Raw genomic sequence first — 21,535 nt, forward strand, 5'->3', positions numbered from 1 at the left:
AACTTCATTTTTGATTAGTAATATGCATTGCTAAGAACTTCATTTGAACAACTTTAAAGGTGATTTTCTCAATATTTAGATTTTTTTGCACCCTCAGATTCCAGATTTTCAAATAGTTGCATCTCAGACAAATATTGTCCGATCCTAACAAACCATACATCAATGGAAATATTATTTATGCAGCTTATGACTGGTTTTGTGGTCCAGGGTCACATTTTGTCATCGCTTCGTTACAGATTAGACATGAATAAACTGGTCAGATGGAAGCTTTAGGCCTCTTCTAACCACTTTATAGCAATCTTTTGTAACTCTGTTAAATCATCTGCTCTCCTCCTGTGCTGTAATAAAGCTCTTCTCCGATCCGCAGTGCCGACTCCCTCCTCCAGTCCTCCGGACGCTGTGGACCGATATCTGGAGACGCCGGCCGACGAGAACGAACACGCACACTTTCTGAAGGCCAAAGAGAGTCTGGAGGCCAAACACCGCGAGCGCATGTCTCAGGTGCAGGATCCGTTCATAGAAATTAATACTTTTATTCATCAAGGGTGTTAAATCAATCAAAAGTGACAGTAAAGACATTAATAATGTTACAAAAGATTTCTATTTTAAATAAATGCTGTTCTTTTGAACTTTCTATTCATCTGTGAATCCTGAAAAATAAAATGCATCACAGTTTCCACAAAAATATTGAGCAGCAGAACTGTTTTCAACATTGATAATAATCAGAAATGTTTGTTGAGCAGCAAATCAGCATATTAGAATGATTTCTGAAGATCATGTGATGCTGAAGACTGCAGTAATGATGCTGAAAATACAGCTTTGCTCAAATAAGTTTAACATAGATTCACATAGAAAACAGCTGTTTTAAATTGAAATAATATTTCACAATTTTTACTGTATTTTTTACCAAATAAATGCAGCCTTGGTGAGCATAAGAGACTTGTTTTAGTAACATTAATGCATGTGAATGAGATGTTTGTACAGAAATATGACGTTTAATAGCTGATAGAGGATCAAGTGGTCATTGTTATGTGATTTTCATGTTCTGTAGGTGATGAGGGAATGGGAAGAGGCCGAGAGACAGGCCAAGAGTTTACCGCGCAACGACAAGAAGGCTGTGATCCAGGTCAGTGTGTGTCCTTAACCAGGAAATTTCCCCTCGCTCTTACTGGAATACGCTTTCATTTTGCACCAGGGTTTGCTTGACTGTGCTGCGTTTCTCCCGCAGCACTTCCAGGAGAAGGTGGAGGCTCTGGAGCAGGAGGCGGCCAGCGAGCGGCAGCAGCTGGTGGAGACGCACATGGCGCGGGTGGAGGCGCTGCTAAACGACCGAAGACGCCTCGCTCTGGAGAGCTATCTGTCTGCCCTGCAGGCCGATCCACCCCGGGTACACACACACACACACACACACATCACAACTACAGTCTAGACCAAGTTCAGAGGCCAAGCGGGCCGCATTCAAACTATATAAAATGCAAAGGGCCACAAATTACAATTTGCATCATCAGACTTTATTTAAACTGCCCTATTATGGGTTATGAAAGGTTCATATTTTGGTTTTGGGATCCCCAACAACAGGTTGACATGCATGCAAGGTCAAAAAACACTTTCATTGTCTTATAATATGCATTTATTTTTACCTTATTTGCTCAACGACTCCCAAACGATTCGTTCAACGATCTCCTTTGCGGTGATTGGTCGATTTCATTTAAAGCAGTGTTTGTGGCAGTGCTGCTTTGTGTACAGCGTTACCGGGGAAACCGCTATTTGCTCCAAAAGCGGCACCTAGTGGCAAAGAATGAATTTGCATTTTCATTCAGACCAACCTGAAAAGACCAACAAGTGAGCGGCAATATGCTAATGTTTCAACATGAAACGGCTTGGGATTCGTTTTAAAAACGACTCGATTCAATGATTCAGAGTCGACTCTTTCTTTTGAGAGACAATAACTTTATACACGGTGCACTTTCAGATTTAAAACTTTGCAGGATGTTTTCATTCAGTTAGAGTTGTGTTACACACTGCATGAAAAATCATCTTGAGAAATACATAATAGGGGCACTTTAAGACAATATTTGCAGATTTACTGGTTTAATACTTATCTAAGTCTTGCTTGTCCTATTTAAAATGACAGTGAACATGAAAAATTATTTTTTTTAACAGTAAAAATCTGGAACAAAAAATTGGTTAAAAGTTTGTTTTGCTATATCGATGCAAAAACTAAATTAGCATTCTTGCTCAAACAGAGTATTGAACAAACTCAATGCTAAAACTCAAAACTTTCTTGAGCAAATATAGTTCACAAATTTCTTTACAAAGAAGTATTATTTTTCATATTTATATGAACTATATATTGTATCAATATTTTATTTTTTAAAATAGATATCATATTCTCCCACCATGATTCTGAAAAAAAAAAACGGACAACTAAACAAAATAACATGTAATTTATTAGAGTTTCTAGTAAAAAAATTCTGCAGTCTATTTATAAAATAGAATATTCAACGAATTGATTGAAGTTAAACAAATGATTCAATGACTCAACTTGAGTCAACGTTTTTTGAACGAATCTCAGTTTAAGTCACTTGTCTGCACCTGCTGGCGTTACGCTGTAATTGATACAATCTTTATTTGAAGCATCCTCACTTTCAAAAAGGTGATTTATTCTATTTTGATCGCTTCTGTAGACAGCAGTGTTTATATCTGAAATAGAAACTCTTATTCCAGTACTTCTGTGATTATTTATCACAGAAATAACGATACAAAAGACTTTGCAAAGATGTTTCATATACGTAAACTGCTCTCTCTGAATCAGCGGCATGCAGCAATTGGGCTTAGTAGAATTTCTAAAAGAAGTGTTTTCTGTTCAACAAGGCTGTGTTTATTTGATCAAAAGTACAGTAAAAATTGTGAAATATTATTAGAATGTAAAACAGCTGTTTTCTATGTGAATATCTGTTAAACTGTAATTTCTTCCTGTGATCAAAGCTGGATTTTCAGCATCATTACTCCAGTCTTCAGCAGCTATGTTTGCATCCAAAGCTACGAATTAAACTTGTGCGCAAAATTGGAATATCGCATAAAACATTTGCAAAAAAAGCACCGTTTCAATCCAGTGCTTTAAAGAGAACAAAATCGCCACTTCCTGATTAATTTGTGCTAAATATCATGAAGAAAAATGTAATTTGCTGCAGACTATAGTAGAAGGCACTGTATATAATATTTTTTTGTACACAGAGCTTCAGAGCATTTCAGATGCTGTGAAATGAGATATATTGGTTGGTTATAACATAGAGAGAGATTAATAAATGAATAAAATATTAATTTCTTAGAAAAGATTTACTGACCCTAAACTTTTGAACTTTAGTGTATACATTCACGCTAAACATTAGTAATAAATAGTTGAAAAAACACTAAATTGTATTGTACAGACTTGAAAACAAACATATTTTCAATATTTCCTGAAAACTTATATATTTAATTAGATAAACAGTAAATTATCTAAACAGACCTGAAAAATAAATATTTAAAATTTTTCAGTATTTCCTGAAAGCTAAAATATTTCTCTGCACGAAACATAACGGAATTCGAATGAATCTGTGAATCATTTTTTAAATGAACAGTTCAAATAAACTGATTCACTAAATGAATCAGAGTTAGAGTTAAAATAAATAATATAATTAGAAAAAAAAAAAAAACGATCTTCCCAGCTCAACATCTGAGTTTGTTTAGTTTAGTTTTTTAGCTGGCGTTGTGATGTTTACTCACATTAACTGCACGAGGAACATTTGTTTAGGATTTGGATGCCTGTGATGCTGCTGTGAGTCTTTTTTTTCATGATTAATATGATTTTAAATCAGTAACTCTAAACCCTGCACTGTTTGTCCTGCTGGTTATATCTAAAAGCACCACATTCACCTGTTGTAAAAGCTATGTATTATATAATATAATAATAATAATAATAATAATGGAGTGTCTATTTACACTAAGTGCAAATGTCCTGCTTTGTTGGCAGAGGCGGGGTTTTTTCTCCCTTTTCAAATCTCATATCACATCAGAAAGGCATTTATTTACAATAAAAATGAAAGAAATAATCAAAAAGTTGAAAATGAAGGGTTAGGGTAGGTGTAGGGAGGGCTTTATTGTCCCATAAATGTGGCGTCCATTTAATAATTTGAATTAAAATGATAATTTACACTCAATATGTTATTATTGCATACTGTTTTATAATGTACTACAATACTGAGATGCAGATAATTGCCAACATTTGCAATAAGTCGTATAAATAGCAGAAAATCCGGCTATTTTATCATAGTGTAAGTAGAATCTATAGCTATTTGCACTTAGTGTAATAGCCGCTGCCTAATAATAACAGCTGGAGTGTAAGTGGAGAGAATCATCTTTTCATATGAAGCCACAAAAGCAGTCATAAGCAGCACAGGTATATTTGTAGCAATAGCCAACAATACATTGTATGGGTCAAAATTATCCATTTTGCTTTTATGCCAAAAATCATTAGGATATTAAGTAAAGATCATGTTCCGTGAAGATATTTTGTAAGTTTCCTACCGTAAATATATCAAAAGTTCATTTTTGATTAGTAATATGCATTGCTAAGAACTTCATTTGAACAACTTTAAAGGTGATTTTCTCAATATTTAGATTTTTTTGCACCCTCAGATTCCAGATTTTCAAATAGTTGTATCTCAGACAAATATTGTCCGATCCTAACAAACCATACATCAATGGAGAGATTAATTATTCAGCTTTCAGATGATGTATACATCTCAATTTCACAAAATTGACCCGTATGACTGGTTTTGTGGTCACAAATCATTACACACACAGAGAAGCTTCCCATCATGCACTGTGCTGATCTCTGATCTTCATCTCGTCTCTGTTTAGCCGCGGCACGTGTTCAGTCTGCTGAAGAAGTACGTCCGCGCCGAGCAGAAGGACCGACAGCACACGCTCAAACACTTCGAACACGTGCGCATGGTCGACCCCAAGAAAGCGGCGCAGATCCGGCCTCAGGTACGAGACTGATCATCACTTCATTCACAATAATTCATTCCCTTTACACTTCTTAAAGCCAATAGAAACCAAAACTAGTGCTGTCAAACGATTAATCGCGATTAATCGCATCCAAAATTAAAGTTTTTGTTTACATAGTATATGTGCGTGTGCTGTGTATATTTATTATGAATATATAAATACACACACATACAATATATATTTTGAAAATATTTACATGTATATATTTATATTCATATATAAATATATTTAATGTATAAACATAACCTATTTTTCTGAAATATATACGTGCATGTGTGTGTATTTATATACATAATAAATATTCACAGTATATTATGTAAACAAAAACTTTTATTTTGGATGCGATTAATCACGATTAATCATTTGAAGTCAAAAATGTTTTATTATTTTTTATTTTATTGTTTTTTTTTTCAGTGAGATTGAAGTAATGGAGAGAGACTAGTAGTAAACTAATTAACTTTTTATTAATTAAGTTAAGTTAGTGTCTGAGGCGATGTCATTGAAACACTGTTATAGTTTTTATTTATATTTTGAATTAGTTCGTATTTTTATATTTTGTTTCCATTTTCATTTTAGTTCAAGTTTTTTGTGTGTTTTTGTCATTTTATAATTTGTCTTGTTTTTTAAATGTTATATTAATTTAATTTTAGTTTTAGTTATTTTAGTACATCAAGTTAAACTGAACAGACATGAGAAATATTGCCTGGGAAACTAGCTGAAATATAATAAGTTTAAGATTTTATTTTATTTTATTTCAGTAAAAAAAATATTGAAAACATATATATTTATATACTCATATTTATATACTTATATACTGTTTCTAGATGTTTTTCTGCCATTTTGGCCTGCATGTGTTATTTTTGTTGAATTATTTGAAGAATACAAGTGTTTTATTTTATTTTATTTACCACACTATTACAAACTCTTGTATTATAAGCAATGCAGCTAATTCTCACACTCTATTGGAATGATTTGTGATTTGACTTTGATTTTAAATCAGTCACATGTTCCATTTCATGAGGATGTTGCCTTAGTAGGCAGCTACCTTTGTGGGTCATAGACAACAAGCTAGCTCACCAGGTTTTATATGAAGCCCATGAAGATGAGCAATCTTTGGGACTGAAGCAGATTACAGGCTCAGTGACCCTCCTGACCTTTGACCTGTGACCTCTGACCTCAGGTGCTGACCCACCTGCGTGTGATCGAGGAGCGGATGAATCAGTCTCTTGGTCTGCTGTACAAGGTGCCCGGAGTCACTGAAGACATTCAGGACCAAGTTGGTGAGTTTGTGAGGATGAATAAAGAAACATGACCTTTGACACCTGCTGAACCAGGATTAATAACTAAAACTAAAGATTAAAAAAAAAAAAAGAAAGATGTCGTTACTGTAACGGAGCCTTGCACATGATGTGGGGAAAAAATATATATATATTGTGGCCACAAATTAAGAATTACTTAATAATTCATGGCCACAATTTACAAATTAAAGTAATTAAGTAAAACAGAAGTAAATGAGTAAATTAAACAAGCAAACAAATTTATATATATATATATATTTCCCATGTCATGTCTGAAACAAAATAAAATATAATTTTAAAAAAATTTACTTATTTGATTTCAGCTATAAAAACATATTAGTTAATTAAAATAAATAAATGTTAACTGAAATAAAATAAAATACAATATTTAAAAACTTATTTTTATTTAAAGTACTAAAATACCTCAAATTTAAATAAAATGATTTTTAAAAAACTAATGACAAAAACAACAAAATTACTAAAACTGTGACAAAAATTAAAGCAGTTTTATTTAGCAATTATTTTTATTTATACTGAATTATTTTTCATTCATCTAGCTGACAAGACAGCATTACTCATTTTCATTTAGTTTTACTTGAAGGTTCAGAATAACTAAAGCTAAAACTGAAATAAAAATTATATACATTTAAAAATAAAAAATGACAAACTTAAAATGTTAAAAACTAATTCAAAATGTTTTAAAAAAAATGATAATAGTATCTCAGTGATACTAAAATAACTGCGCTGAGCAAGTATGAGCACTTCTTTATTTTGTGTGTGGAGCTGCATCAGTGTCAATGACGACAAACTGATTCTTGAAGTTTTGCTGGAGTGATTGTGCATCAACTCATCTGTGTGTGATGGAGTGCTGTCGGCCTGATCTCACGCTCCTCTTCACCTCCTGCTACTTTATTTGTGTGCCGTGCGTCACCGCACCATCTGTACTCTCTCTCTCTCTGTCTCTCTCTCTCTGTCTCTGGCTTCATTCCTGCGTTCAGCAGCAGCTCGTCTGTCATTAAGCGTGTGTGTAATTAAAGCTCTGATCAGCAGGTCGTTTCCTCTGTAATCCTGTCGTATCATCACCATCTCTTTTCTGCCGTTTCTTCTCTCTGATTTGCTCACCACAGTGTTTTCTGCCCACGATATATATATATATATACACTGCCGCTCAAAAGTTTGGGATCAGTAAGATTTTTTATGTTTTTTAAAGAAGTTTCTGCTTATCAGCTTACTGCTTATTGCAATTTAAAATAACAGTTTTCTATTTTAATATACTTTAAATTGTAATTTATTTCTGTGATGCACAGCTGTATTTTCAGCATCATTACTGCAGTCTTCAGTGTCACATGATCTTCAGAAATCATTCTAATATGCTGATTTATTATCAATATTGGAAACCGTTGTGCTGCTTCATTTTTTAATTTATTTACATTTTTTGGGGACCTGTGATATTTTTTTTTAGGATTCTCTGATTAATAAAACGTTAAAAAGAACAGCATTTATTTAAAAAATAAATTTTGTGTTGCAATATACAATGCTATTCAAAAGTTTGGGGTCAGTACATTTTTTCTTTCTTTTTTTTTAAAGAAATTAATACTTTTATTCAGGAGGGATGTGTTAAATGAATAAAAAGTCATAGTAAAGACTTATATTGTTAGAAAAGATTTCTTTTTTGAACAAATGCTGCTCCTTTTAACTTTGTATTCATCAAAGAATCAAAGAAAAAAGTATCACGTTCCAAAAAACAATAAGAAGCAGCGCAACAGTTTCAACACTCATAATAAATCAGCATATTAGAATGATTTCTGAAGATCATGTGACTCTGAAGACTGGAGTAATGATGCTGAAAATACAGCGCTGCATCACAGAAATAAATTCTATTTTAAATTATATTAAAATAGGAAACCAATATTAGATATTGCAATGCGATTTCACAACATTACTGTTTTTCATTATTTGAATTTATTTTATTTCATTAATTGAAATAAAATTAACATCAAATAAAGTATATAAAATATTTGTATTTATTTCAGCTAGTTCCCATGGCAACATTTTTCCTAAAATGAATAAAACTAAAACTGAAATAAAAATTATTAGAAACTAGTTAGACATATATATATATATATATAAAATTAAAAGAAAAACTCATACTCAATACAATAATAATGCATATTTTTTTGAATTTTGAATAATAAATAATTATGTATAAAATTACAATAAAAATATTTTCTTTTTTGACCAAAAAAATTACACTTTTCCCTCTAAATTGCTGAACAAATATAACTTATTTGTGCATCATTTAAGTATTTATTGTACTGCGTTTACTGTATGCTGATTTAAATAAAAATGTTTTATTCGTTTTTTATTGTAATACAGTAAAATGACAAAAATCTAATGAGAATTCTTATAAAAATAATAATTATGAATTATTTTATATGTAATATAAATAACAGTAACAGTGCAAATATTTATAATAACAAGAAAACTTAACTCAAGTTCATATATGAAAAATAAAAATTTAAAATAAGTATTCATTGTCATGTTAAGACGCTTATAATAACACAGTAATCACTGGTATTGCTGTTTTCTGACTGCGGCCTGTTTCCTGACGGATATCTAATCTAAACATTACAAAAAAAGTAGCTTTATAAAGAAATGTTTTGATTCATCATAGACCCAAAAGCTGAATATTGAAATATGAAATGGTTAAAAAAAACAAAATGATCAATATGAAATTTTAACCTCCAGTAAGTGGCAGGAAGTCACTGTCTTAATGAGTGAGTCATTGAATTATTCACTCAACCCATTTGTTCAAACAGCTGCAACATTCAGACACATGAATGAATAAATCACCGAATCAATGACTCGATCTGTTGTGTTCTGTCTGTGTGTGTCAGAGCTGTTGCAGCGCGAGCAGCAGGAGATGTCGGCTCAGTTAGCGAACCTGCAGAGCGACGTGAGGGTGAGTTACGGTAACGACGCCCTGATGCCCGACAGCACCGCCAGCCTCGACCTGCTGCCCTCTGAAGACACACAGGGCTTCATCCACCCAGAGAGCTTCAACCAACCCAACACACAGAACCAGGGTATAAACACTCACACACACACATGAACACTGGCTTCTATGTTTTATGGGTTCATTCCATAGGCGTAATGGTTTTTCTACTGTCCAAACTGTATTTTCTATCCCCTCACTCTAACCCTTCACCTAAACCTGCCCCTCACACAAAACTACAGGCAATTCTAGCTTCTCAAAAAACGAAAAACACACAAATTAAAAAATGTTTTTAAGCTATTCAGTTTATGGGGACACAGGAAGTCTAAACCTCATAAACCATGTTCACGTTGTAATTAGTGCTGTCAATCGATTAAAAAAAAATTAACTAATTAATTGCACATTTTTTCTGAAATTAATCACGATTAATCCCACCTAACATTAAAGTTTTTAAATATGCTTTTATATTGCAATAATTTCACATTCAATCTTCAAATTAATGTACAAACAACATAAAGACAGTATATTTTTAATATTTTTTAATGGCATCTTTTTTTTATGACTAAAGGCCGGTATCACTGATACCAAAACTACTGATGTCTCTATAAAATAGTTTTTCAACCTAATATTTAACCATTGACTACAGCCATTCAACATTACAGTATAATTGAAAGCTATCAATTTTAACATTTATTAGACTTTAAAAATATAACTTCTAATTTAAGTGAACTTAAAACAATCTTCACATAAACCCATTATAATAAATGTCATATTTACCTGTGCCCTTCAGCAGAAATATACAGAAATTGAAATGATCAAACAATAAGTTCTAAATTAAATATTGATGAATCCTTAAAGCTATAAAAGTTATTTATTTCCTCGTTTTTTTTTTTTCTCTTTGATGAACAGACATCACAGCAGCTGGTTATTAGGTTGTTTTGGCTGCTATTTCTTTAAGAGCTGCCGCTGCTGAACGTGACGCGGATCTGACACGCATTGTATTTTCTCTCAACTCTCATCATCTTTTCTGACACACTTCAGGTCTTAAGTCTCTATTAATGAGCTGATGAGCTGACGAGTGTGTTAGATGAGGGAGACAGTGCTAGGCTGTTCCAGGACAGTTTTAAAAACCATTTCAGAGATGTTCTTAAATGTGACTCATATAAAATAATATATTACATGCATGCACAGTTTTAAGGTAGCTTTAATCGCCTTTTTGGTAACTCCATGACTTAACTGACCACGAAATTGCATGCACGTCGTTTATTTCACGTGTTGATATTAAATAGTAAAGGCTACATCGCACCCCGGCGCCTTCCGTTTCCGCACTCGTTTGACTCGCGCCTGACGCTGAAGTGTAGTTGGAGCACGCATCTGAAACGTCTCATGTTTGATGTGGTCGTAAAGACGTTCTGCGACTGAATAAATGCACTTCTTGTCAAGAGAAAAAGTGACAGAAGCAGCAGTTGTGAGTGGGGTGGCCTACCCTAGCTCCGCCCCTGCATTAATTGCATTAAAAAAATTTAACCCGTTAAACTGAAAAAATCAATCGCCTGCGCTAACATGCTAATTTTGACAGCACTAGTTGTAATACATATGTCATTATACACACTTGTGTCTTCATAAACCTTATGAACGTATACACACACACACACACGTATCCCAGCAGCCCTGGCTGCCTTATGAGTGTGTGTGAGCCAGGTCAGTGCAGCGAGCGCCATATGGAAGCAGATCTGACATCCGGCATCAGGAACACAGACCTGCTGCAATTCAACATGCTACACACTACAGCACTCAATATATATACTGTATTTATTTATTAACAAAAAAAATCTTTTTAGTTTCAGATAACTATAACATATAACTTTTTCCTGTCTGTTTGTGAATGTTGCAGTTGTTGTGTGTTTTATTAGCTAATCAGAAGCCTTTCTGCTTGTCAGTCAGATCAAGTTACCCGACATTTTTCTTCAATGTAAAATCTAGTTTTGATGTGAATATGAAGTGAATCAGTCGCTTGTGTCTCGTGTCTCTCTGCAGTTGAGCCGGTGGATGCGCGACCCGTCCCGGACCGAGGCCTGCCGACCCGACCAGGTACTTGTAATTAAAATATAAAAAACTTTTTTCATTTTTTATGTAGTTTAATTTGTACTAAAATAACTAAAACTGAAATAAAATAAAAATTTATATATAGACATATTTCAAAAATAACAAATTTTTGATGGTCACCTTGAAAGTGTCTGAGTCCCAGTTAAAAGTTTATGTAAAGTAGTAATAAATCTAATAATCACCCCAGCAAAAACATGCATGTGTATGATGTAAAAATCATATTCAGAATGTAGAGCTGAAACAGAAGTGCATGTAAACAGTCAATTCCAGCTGCATGAGTTGAAAACGTTTCAAAACCAAAACACTTGTATTTCCAGTATTTAATATCGTTTCTGTGTTTGTCGTTCAGTGTCTGGACTGAAGCCTGACGATGTTCCTGAGCTGCGGATGGAAGCTGAAGAGAGACACAGTGAAGTTTACCACCAGAAACTGGTACATGCATATATACAGTACATATTAGGGCTGAAATATGTTCAACCAGAATACTAAACATTACAAAAAAAGTAGCTTTTTAAATAAATGTTTTAATTTATCATAGACTTTATTATAAAAACTTTTAAGGCTACAGTCTTAATGAGTGAGTCATTGAATTACTCACTCACTCGATTTGTTCAAACAACTGATTCACTCAGAAACGAAGCAAGTGAATGAATGAATCACTGAATCATTGACTCACTCTATTTGTTCAAACAGCTGATTCATTCAGAAACGAAGCAATTGAATGAATTAATCACTGAATCATTGACTCTCTCGATTTGTTCAAACTGCTGATTCATTCCAAAACAAAGCAAGTGAATGAATAAATCACTGAATCATTGACTCTCTCGATTTGTTCAAACTGCTGATTCATTCCAAAACAAAGCAAGTGAATGAATGAATCACTGAATCATTGACTCTCTCGATTTGTTCAAACTGCTGATTCATTCCAAAACAAAGCAAGTGAATGAATGAATCACTGAATCATTGACTCTCTCGATTTGTTCAAACTGCTGATTCATTCCAAAACAAAGCAAGTGAATGAATGAATCACTGAATCATTAACTCACTCCATTTTTTAAAAACAGCTGATTCATTCAGAAACGAAGCAAGTGACTGTCTTTATGAATGAGTCACTGAATCATTGACTCACTCGATTCATTTCAAATGATTCGTTCAGTAACAGATAACTTCTGTGTTTCGATCAGAGGCTCAACAGTTCAGCTGTGACTTTGATTGGAACTAAACAGACTAAACTAAACTAGACAATACTGTGTTTAAAATGTGCCATAATATGAACTGTTGAACTGTTGTATAAAATCAGTATTACATTAGCAATGGTGCAGATACTGCGGAAAAGCAGCTCTTTTGCTGGTGTGATATTGCTAAACTATATCATATGATCTAAATATGTTATTTTTTTTGCCTCGTATCTTGAATTTTAGGCTCATATAACTGCATTTTAATAGGCTTTATTTCGCGGTCAGCAGTTCTGCATCATATTCATCAGCAAATGCATTTTTAGTATTTTATGATGCAGTCGTCATGGCAGCACGTCTCTGATGAGAGTTCAGCCCATGTGACTGTAATCTCATGTTTGTCTTTTGTTTCTGCTGTTCAGGTTTTCTTCGCCGAGGACGTGAGCTCCAATAAGGGAGCTATTATTGGCCTGATGGTCGGAGGTGTTGTCATAGCAACCATCATCGTCATCACCCTGGTGATGCTGAGGAAGAAGCAGTACACATCCATCCACCACGGAATCATTGAGGTCAGTCGGTGCACACGTGTGTGTTCGCTACTTCAACCCATGACTAGGGGTGTGCGATATTGACAAAAAAAAATATCTTGATATTTTCTGGGATTTTATCGTTAACGATAATTAGATGATATTTTGCTGAGTGTGTTATTGTGCTGGTACCTTAAGGACTCCCGTGGACAGCTGACTCCTGAAGTTTTTGATATTCTTCATATTCTGTGTGGTGGTCAGTTCACACTGATAAAATTGATCTTTTCCAATAAGTTTAAACTGTTTTTACATTTTATGGGCATTTTTACCTTTATAAAGCCATTTTTTCTAAAAGTGTCCTTTATCTTTTGAGTCAAATTCTTACATTTAATCAGTGAATTAGAATAATAAGACATTTTGGCTCTTAACAAGCAAATTAAATCAGTATCAATAAAATTCATCTTTGCAATGCAGAGAAACACAGAAGCTGCGTCTAAAGTGGTGTTTATATGCATTTACACTGTTTAATGCAAGACATGAATGCATTTAACCTGCAATTACAAATGCATAAATAATGTTAAGATATATTAATCATAAAATGTTTGAAATTATTTAAATAATAAAAGATACTCTGAATGTGAAATTAAAACCGCAGTAGGGGGCAGCAAGTCACTGTTAATAAGTGAGTCATTGTGATTGAACCGAATCATTTAAACGGTTGATTCATTCAGCAACGAATCTCCGTCATGTTGCTCAGAGACACAAAACAGTGCTGTGGCTGTGTTTGGAATTATTTTTGTCGTCAAAATAGCACAAAAATAGGAAATATGGGCCCGGTTTCACAAACAGGGCTTAGTTTAAGCCAGGACTAGGCCTTAGTTAAATTAAGATATTTAAGCACACATTACAGGTGTGCATCTTGACACAGATACCCAATAATGCACATCGTTAAAACAACATTTACGATATTGTCGCAGACGATATATATCGCACACCCCTACTCATGACATGATGAATATGAAACAAATGAGTCGAAATAGTGATTCATTTGGAGTCCGAATCGTTTGTCTGTCAGGTGGATGCTGCCGTGACCCCGGAGGAACGTCACCTGTCTAAGATGCAGCAGAACGGCTATGAAAACCCCACCTACAAGTACTTCGAACAGATGCCCAACTGATGGTGTGACGCTCCTCTTCCTCCCTGTTTCTCCTCCTCATCATCATCTGCAGACGGTGCAGGAGACACCAGCCCAAACTCACCACTCATTAACATCTCACTTCCTATTGGCCACTTCACATGACTGTCAATCAAACATGACTTCCCATTGGCTGGACGAATATGAACTCGGTCAGTTTCAAGTTGTTGAAGATGCTGTTTCAGTCTGAATGCAAAATTCAGATTGAACATATAATTCAGATTTAGTTTTAAATTCACTGCAGATTGTAAAACTGGGCTGGACGAGCATGAACATGAGTTTAATGCTGTTGGGGTCAGTTTGAAGTTCAATTCAGTTTAAACTGAACATATGAAGTTGATTCACATCAAATTGAATGCACGGTTCTGAATTCACTCCAGATTTTCAACTGTAAACTTCTGTTGGCTGGACGAACATCAACTTTATCAGATGGGGTCAGTTTCAAGTAGAATTGAATGCACAATTCAAATCACAAATAAATCTGAATGCATAATTCGAATTTAGTTTTAAATTCACTGCAGAATTCGCAGCTCTGACCTTCCATTGGCTAGATGAATATGAACATGATCAGATTAATGCTGTTTTGTCTCAAGATTCAGTTTGAGACTGAATGGACAATTCAAATTCAGTTCAAATTCGAATCACTCATACTGTTGAACTGAATGCATAATTTCAATTCAAATCAAATTGATTGCATAATTTGATTTCAATTCAAATCACAAATTAAATTGAACACAATCTAAATTCAATTCACAAATCGAATTAAATGCATAATTCAAATTCAGTTCAATTCACAAATTAAATTGATCACCTAGTTCAAATTCTCCTAAATCAAATGCCTAATTCAAAATCCGATTGATGCTGTTAGGGTCAATTTCAAGTTCAGTTCAGTTTAAATTGAATATTTTGAAGTTTGAAAATTCAGTTTAAAATTTGACTCATCAAATTCAATCTACAGTTGTGAATTCACTCCAGATTTTTTAACCATGACTTCTCATTGGTTGGACAAACATGAAGCTGATAATATAAACGGTGTTGAGTTCGGTTTCAAGTTGAAGACTTAGTTTCAAACTGAATGCAGAATTCAAGCGTCAGATTAAATGCATAATTCAAATGTAGATTTAAATTCACTCCCGTTTTCAACTATGACTTCCAACTGGCTGGACCAACATGAACATGATGAGATTAATACTTTTTGGGTCAGTGTCAAGTTCAGTGGAGATTTAATTGAACACATAATTCAAATTCACTTTTAAATATGATTTCAAATCAAATTCAGTGCACAGTTCTATATTCACTCCAGATGTCGGCTGGACAAACATGAAGATGGTTAGGTTAATCCTGTCGGTGTCCGTTTCAAATTCGAATCACAATTCAAACTGAATGCAAAAACCAAATTTCACTCCAGATTTTTTAACTGTGACTTACTACTGGCCTGAATGTGATGCTGTTAAGGTCAGTTTCAAGTTCAGTTAAACTTGAACACAAAGTTTGAAAATTCTGTGATCCACATCAAATTCAATGCACGGTTCTGAATTCACTGAATTCGTCATTCCCTAAACTGGCTGAATCTGACCTGTTTACTGACCGCATTCCTCCGTTACGAACCGTTAGTCCAGGTTCTGGTGAGTTGGGCTTCGTGTCGCTGCACCGTCTGCTCTCGCACTACTAACCGAGTGAAACACTGGGATATCTGAGGATGAACGTCCGAGACTTTATCCCGTCACACACACGTCTCCTCTCTTCCTCTTCCTCCTCTTCATCGCACACTGACTGCAGCTGTGCTGTGTTTGGTGACGCATTAAACCCGTCAGAGATTATTCTGCTGATCGACGTCCTTCTGAATGAGATCTTCAAAATGTTCGATTGTTTCTGGTTTCTTTTTCCAAAAAAAAAAAAGTAATAATTGTAAAAAAGAAATTTGCCAAAAAAAATTTTTTTAGTTGTCGATATTTAAGTAATGCAAAAAAAAAAAAAGAAAAGGCTAGTTGTAACTACATAGTGCATGATAGAAAAAATGACGGGAAAACTCTTCTGCTATTTGGATCTTGGTCTTTTCTCGTTTTAGCAGAATTAAACAGTACCTTGTGAAAATGTGATTTGAGTTGCACAAAAAATGACTCAATTGGCTTCTGCTTCTGATAGAACTTAAACTCAATGAAATGCTTTGATTTCAATATCTGGTTGTTTTTTAAATCCGGCTGAGATCCTGTCGATGTACATTTACTGTCTTTAATGTTTTCGTCCTATGCATTTCAGAGATTTATTTCCTCTTTCTTTATATTTAATTTGATTCTCCATTGGACTCGTGGTTGTATGTGTTTTTTAAGCGGGTGTTCGGGGGCGGGCGGGCGGGTTTTGGGTCATTGTCTGTTTGTATGTTTCTATCCAGTCAGTTTTGTGTTCTTAGATCACTCTTTGTCTGCAGATGTAGAAAGTGTTTTCTCCTCTTCGTCTCTCGTGTTACGCAGCGGTCTCAGTTTTCACTGCGGAGCTGCAGAAACTGATGCAGCGATCTGAGAAAAAAAACACCTTCGTCTCGCTGCAAAATCAAAAGAAGAAGCTTTTTGCATTGCATCGTTATTTTTCGCCATTACTGTAATGCAGGAAAATGTATTTAAATTGTGCAGTTGTAAGTATTTATCATGATTGTATTGAATTAATGCTGAGTTATAATTTTATAAAATCATTTCCATTCATTGCTGCATTACAGTAATGCAGAAATGTGCTTAACTTGCATGCAAATAATGTGGCAATGCAAAAAAAATGAACAGCTGTTAGTTTTCTTCATGCAAAATATTATTTCTTATTTTTTTCTTTTGATTTTGAGGTGAAATATGAGCTCGTGTGTTTTGATGCACGGAGCGTCTCGTCTGTCTCCTGTAGTGTTTCTGTATGTCACTCACACACCTGTTTTTGTTGTGGTCAGTTTTAGAAAGCGTCTCACGCCTGATTATAAACTGATGGTTATTATCGTGTGACCTCCAGGATCTGAAATGACTTTGATTTACAGTCGATCGCTGTAAACGGTTCATAATCAATAATCACCCTGTCCGATGAATGTCAAATCAATCGTTTACAGAATCTCCCTCATGTTTTCAGATCAGTGATGAATCCTGGGTAATTCTCAGCGTGTGTTGCTGTGGTTTGATCAGATCTGAGGTGGTTAGATAAAGATGATGAGGTTCTTTCAGTGGCATTTTTCTGTGTATCATTTGCTTTGACTGGAAATAAACTGCGCTTTCTACACTGTATTCCATAAATAAAGTTTTGAATGTACATACAGACTTGTTTTGTCTTGTCTCTTTTGTAATATATATACACACATCACTAAGATTTTTAATGTTTTTTTAAGGGAGTCTCTTTTGCTCATCAGGGCTGTATTTATTTGATCAAAAATACAGGAAAAAAACATTAATATTGTGAAATATTATTGCAATTTCTAATATTGCTTTCCTATTTGAATATACTTTAAAATGTAATTTATTTCTGTGACGCAGCGCTTAATTTTCAGCATCATTACTGCAGTCTTCAGTGTCACATGATCTTCAGAAATCATTCTAATATGCTGATTTATTGAGTGTTGAAACAGTTGTGTTGCTTAATAATTTTTTTTTTGGAACGTGATGCTTATTTCTTTGATTCTTTGATGAATAAAAAGTTAAAAAGAACAGCATTTGTTCAAAATAGAAATCATTTCTAACAACACAAGTCTTTCGCTCTCACTTTTTATCCATTTAACACATCCCTCCTGAATAAAAGTGTTCATTTGTCTTTTAATTAAATCATCATTTGTAAATCATGCTTTGAATAAAAGCGTCTGCTATGACTGAATGGAAATGTAATTTATTTTTTTAAAAAGACAGAAAAAATTGACTGACCCCAAACTTCTGAACAGTAGTGTATACTGTAACACAAAATTTCTATTTTGAATAAACACTGTTCTTTTTAACGTTTTATTTATCAAAGAATCCTGAAAGAAGTATCACAGGTCCCAAAAAAAATATTAAGCAGCACAACAGTTTCAATATTGATTATAAATCAGTATATCAGAATGATTTCTGAAGATCATGTGACACTGAAGACTGCAGTAATGATGCTGAAAATACAGCTGCGCATCACAGAAATAAATTACAGTTTAAAGTATATTAAAATAGAAAACTGTTATTTTAAATTGTAATAATATTTCACAATTTTACTGTATTTTTGATCAAATAAATGCAGCCTTGCTGAGCAGAAGAATCCTCTTCTTCAAAAAAAACATTTAAAATCTTACTGATCCCAAACTTTTGAGCAGCAGTGTATGTGAACAAAAACTTAAGAATTGAACAGAATCCTTAGTTAATGGTTTTACTTTTTATTTAACATTTCGTTATTAGCTGTAGTATATTCTTCGTATCTGAATGTGTTTAGTGATTTATTTCGGTGTTTATTTCTACACATTAAACACACACAGATTCGCTCCCTCTGCTGTCAAACCAGGATAATGCCTCAGCATTTCCATTACATGCTTACAAGTAAAAATGATTAAAATATTCAATTAAACAATTTTTAACTAAAATAATTGCAATGAATATTACAAACTGCCTGACTTTATTCGATAAGAAGCTGTTTTATTTCATCAACATATTCGCAGCAGCAGAGAGTTTTCTTTATTATTGTTATTAATTGCCAGAAAAAAAAGACACGAACAGCTCCGTGTTATTTTATTTGTGTTTTAGATGTTGTCTTCTTTTTTTTTTTCTCACAAATTCGCTGAAAATAAACGGAGGATGACGCTCGTGACGTCATCGAGCGACGGCGCGTCATACCCATAAGCCCCCGCGGTGATCCGGAAGCAGTCGTTCGTCTGTCTGTCTGAGGCTCGGGTGTCAAACACAAGGTTAGACGAGATCTTTCTTTATCGTGTTTGAATTTAATCAAAATGAAAATATATTTGTTATATGTGTAAGTTATGTGTGAACGGTAGTGTCGCTGCGGTTTAGAGGTCAGTGTAACGCTGCTCCTCACACTGATAATCAGAGCTTTGCTAATGCTAAAATACTTGAAGAAATGTCGTTATAGTGTATTATATTGCCGTGTTCGTGTACTATAGTAAGTTACTCCGCTAATCCTGTGCGCGGGTCTCAGTTTGACCTTGCGGAGCTTACAGGGAATCACTCGAGACATGGATTTATTTGACAGTCAAAGTCAAAACTGGCCTGAATCTTCCTCATAAGAAGCTTTAAACGAGCACAAAAACACGAAAACAGCGCCTCACCGCAGGGCTCTCGGATGGTTTCATGCTGTAAACCTCGAAAAAAAGGCTTAAAGTTGTCATTTGACGACTGCGTTATTGTAGTAAACTAAAACACACTCTTTTATTGCTTGAAATAAAACCAACGTAAATATAAATAAATAAAACATGTGCAAGTTTCATTATATTTCAACTAGTTGCCAAAGCATTGTTACTCATTTTATTTTTATCTTTATGTACTAAAATAACTCCGTAATAGTTTTTATTTATTAAAGTATATCTATAGATTAAAAAAGTAATAATTTACTAAAACTTTAACTAAAATGTAAGTAAAAACAGAAAAATAAAGTCTAATTAATATGAACCAAAACTGATATTCTCTCAGTGATACTAAATGAACACTTGATTATTAGTGTTGCATTTTTCTTAATGTTATGCCTTATATAGCCAAGTAACAAGTCCCTAAATGTATTTTATTAATACTATTTATTTTAATTTTATTTTTTTACATTTCTCCAGTCAATTGGTATTTGTTTAAGGGTTTTGTTAATTGATGTAATAATATTGCTATATAATATTACTGATGTTATTATTTATATATATATATATATATATATATATATATATATATATATATATATATATATATATATATATATATATATATATATATATATATATATATATATATATATATATATATACACTCACACATGCATACATACACAAGCAGTAGTATTGTTGCATTTTTTATATATATATATATATATACATACATGCGCACACACACACACACACACACACACACATATATATACATAGAGAGAGAGATGTATGTAAATACATATGTTATATAAATGGAGAAAAGTGCTTTTTCAAGTTTTTATAATGTTTTTAAAATTTGTCCCGTCAAACCAATAAATCCTTTGCTTCTGGAGAGGTTTGGTGTGTTTCTGTCTGCTCTTCATCTCTGTGTGTGTGTGTGTGTGTAGATCATGGCTCTTCATCGGCTCTGGCGTCTGTCGTCTCTGCTGCGTTCGGCCGTGAGCGTGACGCTGCGCAGGAACATCGGTCTGTCCGCCGTCGTCTTCAACAAAGCCAAAGACCTGGATCCCGTGCAGAAGCTGTTCCTGGACAAGATCCGCGAGTACAACACCAAGAGCAAGTGTGTGCCGCAGTCAGACCCACTCGTACTCGTGCTGCGCTCTCAGTGGTCTACACTGGTTTTCTCTGGTTTGTGTCGTAGGGCCGCTGGTGGTATGGTTGAAGCCGGTCCGGCGTATCAGAAGAACCTGGCGGAGGAGATGACCAAACTCCAGCGCTTATACGGAGGAGGAGACCTCACCAAGTTCCCTCAGTTCAAATTCCCAGGTGATGATGATGATGATGATGAGGGTTTGAATGCTGCACAAACATCTCACACTCACAAGATAAACTTCCAGTATTATAAACTCATGTGTTTAGTTATTGCAGGTGACATGACTTTTTGCTTTCTATTATTGTACTTTACTGTATTTTACTTAGATTTTTTCTGCTTTATAAGTGCTTTATACATATATTTAGATTTGACATTTCACTACTTGTAATAAACATTAGCTGAAATAAAATATAAAAACTTGCTAAAACCAACATTCCTCATTTTCATTTAGTTTAATGTACTAAATTATCAAATAACTGAAATAAAAATGTATAATTTTAAACAAAAAATAACAATAATAATAAATGCAAATGATATAGAAACACATATTTAAAAAAAAAACAACCTATGAAAAATAAAACCTGATTCAAAATATTAACAGAAACTATAACAGTACATCAGTGATACTAAAGCTAGTAATATTAGTATTGTTGCGTTTTTAAATACAAATAGTTAAATATTATGTTTTATGTTTTGAGAAGAAATTCCAGGTCCATTACTGCTTTCTTTGCACTTTGCATTTTTGCAGAC

General features: G+C 33.8%; 2 protein-coding genes across 2 annotated transcripts in view; both read left to right on the forward strand.

Annotated features, from left to right (window-relative positions):
- appa (amyloid beta (A4) precursor protein a) overlaps positions 1 to 16,693 on the forward strand; it is a 44,510-nt gene extending 27,817 nt beyond the window's left edge. The window contains exons 8-17 of the mRNA XM_058771438.1: positions 368 to 501; positions 1,052 to 1,126; positions 1,229 to 1,387; positions 4,906 to 5,034; positions 6,236 to 6,335; positions 9,251 to 9,439; positions 11,386 to 11,439; positions 11,804 to 11,886; positions 13,052 to 13,198; positions 14,232 to 16,693. Of these exons, the coding sequence (XP_058627421.1) occupies positions 368 to 501; positions 1,052 to 1,126; positions 1,229 to 1,387; positions 4,906 to 5,034; positions 6,236 to 6,335; positions 9,251 to 9,439; positions 11,386 to 11,439; positions 11,804 to 11,886; positions 13,052 to 13,198; positions 14,232 to 14,333 (1,172 nt within the window). The 3' untranslated portion in view covers positions 14,334 to 16,693. The remainder of the gene's footprint in view (positions 1 to 367; positions 502 to 1,051; positions 1,127 to 1,228; positions 1,388 to 4,905; positions 5,035 to 6,235; positions 6,336 to 9,250; positions 9,440 to 11,385; positions 11,440 to 11,803; positions 11,887 to 13,051; positions 13,199 to 14,231) is intronic.
- A 2,443-nt stretch (positions 16,694 to 19,136) lies between these two features.
- Positions 19,137 to 21,535, forward strand: part of atp5pf (ATP synthase peripheral stalk subunit F6) — a 2,997-nt gene continuing 598 nt past the window's right edge. The window contains exons 1-3 of the mRNA XM_058778550.1: positions 19,137 to 19,233; positions 20,580 to 20,752; positions 20,834 to 20,958. Of these exons, the coding sequence (XP_058634533.1) occupies positions 20,583 to 20,752; positions 20,834 to 20,958 (295 nt within the window). The 5' untranslated portion in view covers positions 19,137 to 19,233; positions 20,580 to 20,582. The remainder of the gene's footprint in view (positions 19,234 to 20,579; positions 20,753 to 20,833; positions 20,959 to 21,535) is intronic.

Source organism: Onychostoma macrolepis, chromosome 01 (genome assembly GCF_012432095.1).
Source record: "Onychostoma macrolepis isolate SWU-2019 chromosome 01, ASM1243209v1, whole genome shotgun sequence".
Lineage (NCBI taxonomy): Eukaryota > Metazoa > Chordata > Actinopteri > Cypriniformes > Cyprinidae > Onychostoma > Onychostoma macrolepis.